This window comes from Lathyrus oleraceus, chromosome 2 (genome assembly GCF_024323335.1).
Source record: "Lathyrus oleraceus cultivar Zhongwan6 chromosome 2, CAAS_Psat_ZW6_1.0, whole genome shotgun sequence".
Taxonomy (NCBI): domain Eukaryota; kingdom Viridiplantae; phylum Streptophyta; class Magnoliopsida; order Fabales; family Fabaceae; genus Lathyrus; species Lathyrus oleraceus.
The window spans coordinates 426,331,692-426,333,159 of NC_066580.1; the positions used below are offsets into that span (position 1 = coordinate 426,331,692).

Sequence of the window (1,468 nt, forward strand, 5' to 3'; positions counted from 1 at the left end):
GGGCTCTATCATCCCAATCATATCGATGCCCCACATAGAAAAAAGGCCATGGAGAAGTCAGAACATTCAATAGAGTTGGTGGCACAAAGATCTTGTCACCATATATCTGGAACTTATGGCATCTTTTCACAAAATTGTAGCAATCAACCTCCATTGTCGTCCAATAATAACCAACCCGAAGGATCTTCTTGGCCATAGCAGGACCCTTTACATGTACACCCTTGCAGCCTTCGTGTATTGACTTTACGATTGTACTAGCTTCGTGTCTATCCACGCATCTGAGCAGTACAGAATCATAAATCCTCTTGTATAATACATCACCGTTTAGGAAGATCTTGGAAGAGAGTCTTCTCATAGCTTTCTTATCGGTAACGGATATACCCTCGGGATATTAATGTTTCTCCAGAAATGTTCTTATGTCATAGAACCAAGGCTTATCGTCAGGATCGGCCTCAATTGCTAGACAATGTGTTGGTTCATCTAAGTGGTCAATCTGGATGGATGGTGCTTCATTCTTCCATTTGACTTTGAACATAGATGCCAACGTGGCTAGAGCGTTTGCTAACCGATTTTCCTCCCTAGAGATATGATGAAAAGAGATTTCATCAAAATAGGGTATCAGTTTTCCGATATGCTCTTTATAAGGTATCAACTTGCTATCCCGAGTCTCCCAATCACCTTTCACCTGACTGATTACTAGAGCTGAATCACCAAATACCTCAAGAATCTTGATCCTCAAGTCGATTGCCGCCTCTAAACCGTAGATACATGCCTTATATTCTGCCATATTGTTGGTGCAGTCAAAACACAATCTAGCGATAAACGGGAGGTGGAAACCAGTTGGAGAAGTGATAACAACACCTATACCATGGCCTCGAGCATTGGAAGCACCATCGAACACGAGCGTCCATCGCGATCCTGGTTCGAGGCCTTCCTCAGGGCTTACCTCGAAGACTGGCACAGTGAAGTCTCTGATAAACATGATGTCCTCATCTGGAAAGTCAAACCTCAGCGGTTGGTAACCTTCGACAGGCAGGTGAGCAAGATAGTCAGACAGAACACTCCCTTTTATAACTTTCTGGGTCACATACTGTATATCATACTCGGTTAACAACATTTGCCACCGGGAAATTCTACCAGTAACAGCAGGCTTTTCTAATACATACTTTATCGGATCCATCTTGGATATCAATAAAGTAGTGTGACAAATCATATATTGCCTCAGGCGTCGAGCAACCCAAGTCAAAACACAACAAGTTTTCTCCAAAAGTAGTATCGAGTCTCACATTCAATGAACTTCTTGATGAGATAGTAGATAGCATGTTCTTTCTTGCCTGTGTCATCTTTTTGACCCAAAACGCAACCTATGGATTCATCGAGTACCGTGAGGTACATAATGAGGGGACTACCAGGAACCAATGGTATAAAGATTGGTGGTTCTTGCAAGTACTTTTTTATTTTATTGAAT

At 42.2% G+C, this 1,468-nt stretch overlaps 1 protein-coding gene across 1 annotated transcript; it reads right to left on the reverse strand.

The window, feature by feature from the left end:
* Positions 1–391: 391 nt before the first annotated feature.
* On the reverse strand, positions 392–1,180 carry LOC127123532 (uncharacterized). The gene has a single exon (XM_051053742.1). It carries the CDS (start codon positions 1,178–1,180, stop codon positions 392–394), a length of 789 nt encoding a protein of 262 aa, XP_050909699.1.
* Positions 1,181–1,468: the final 288 nt, after the last annotated feature.

Bases quoted from the DNA above. Each gene is read 5' to 3' on its own strand.
- LOC127123532 (XM_051053742.1), bottom strand. From the start codon at position 1,180: ATGGATCCGATAAAGTATGTATTAGAAAAGCCTGCTGTTACTGGTAGA.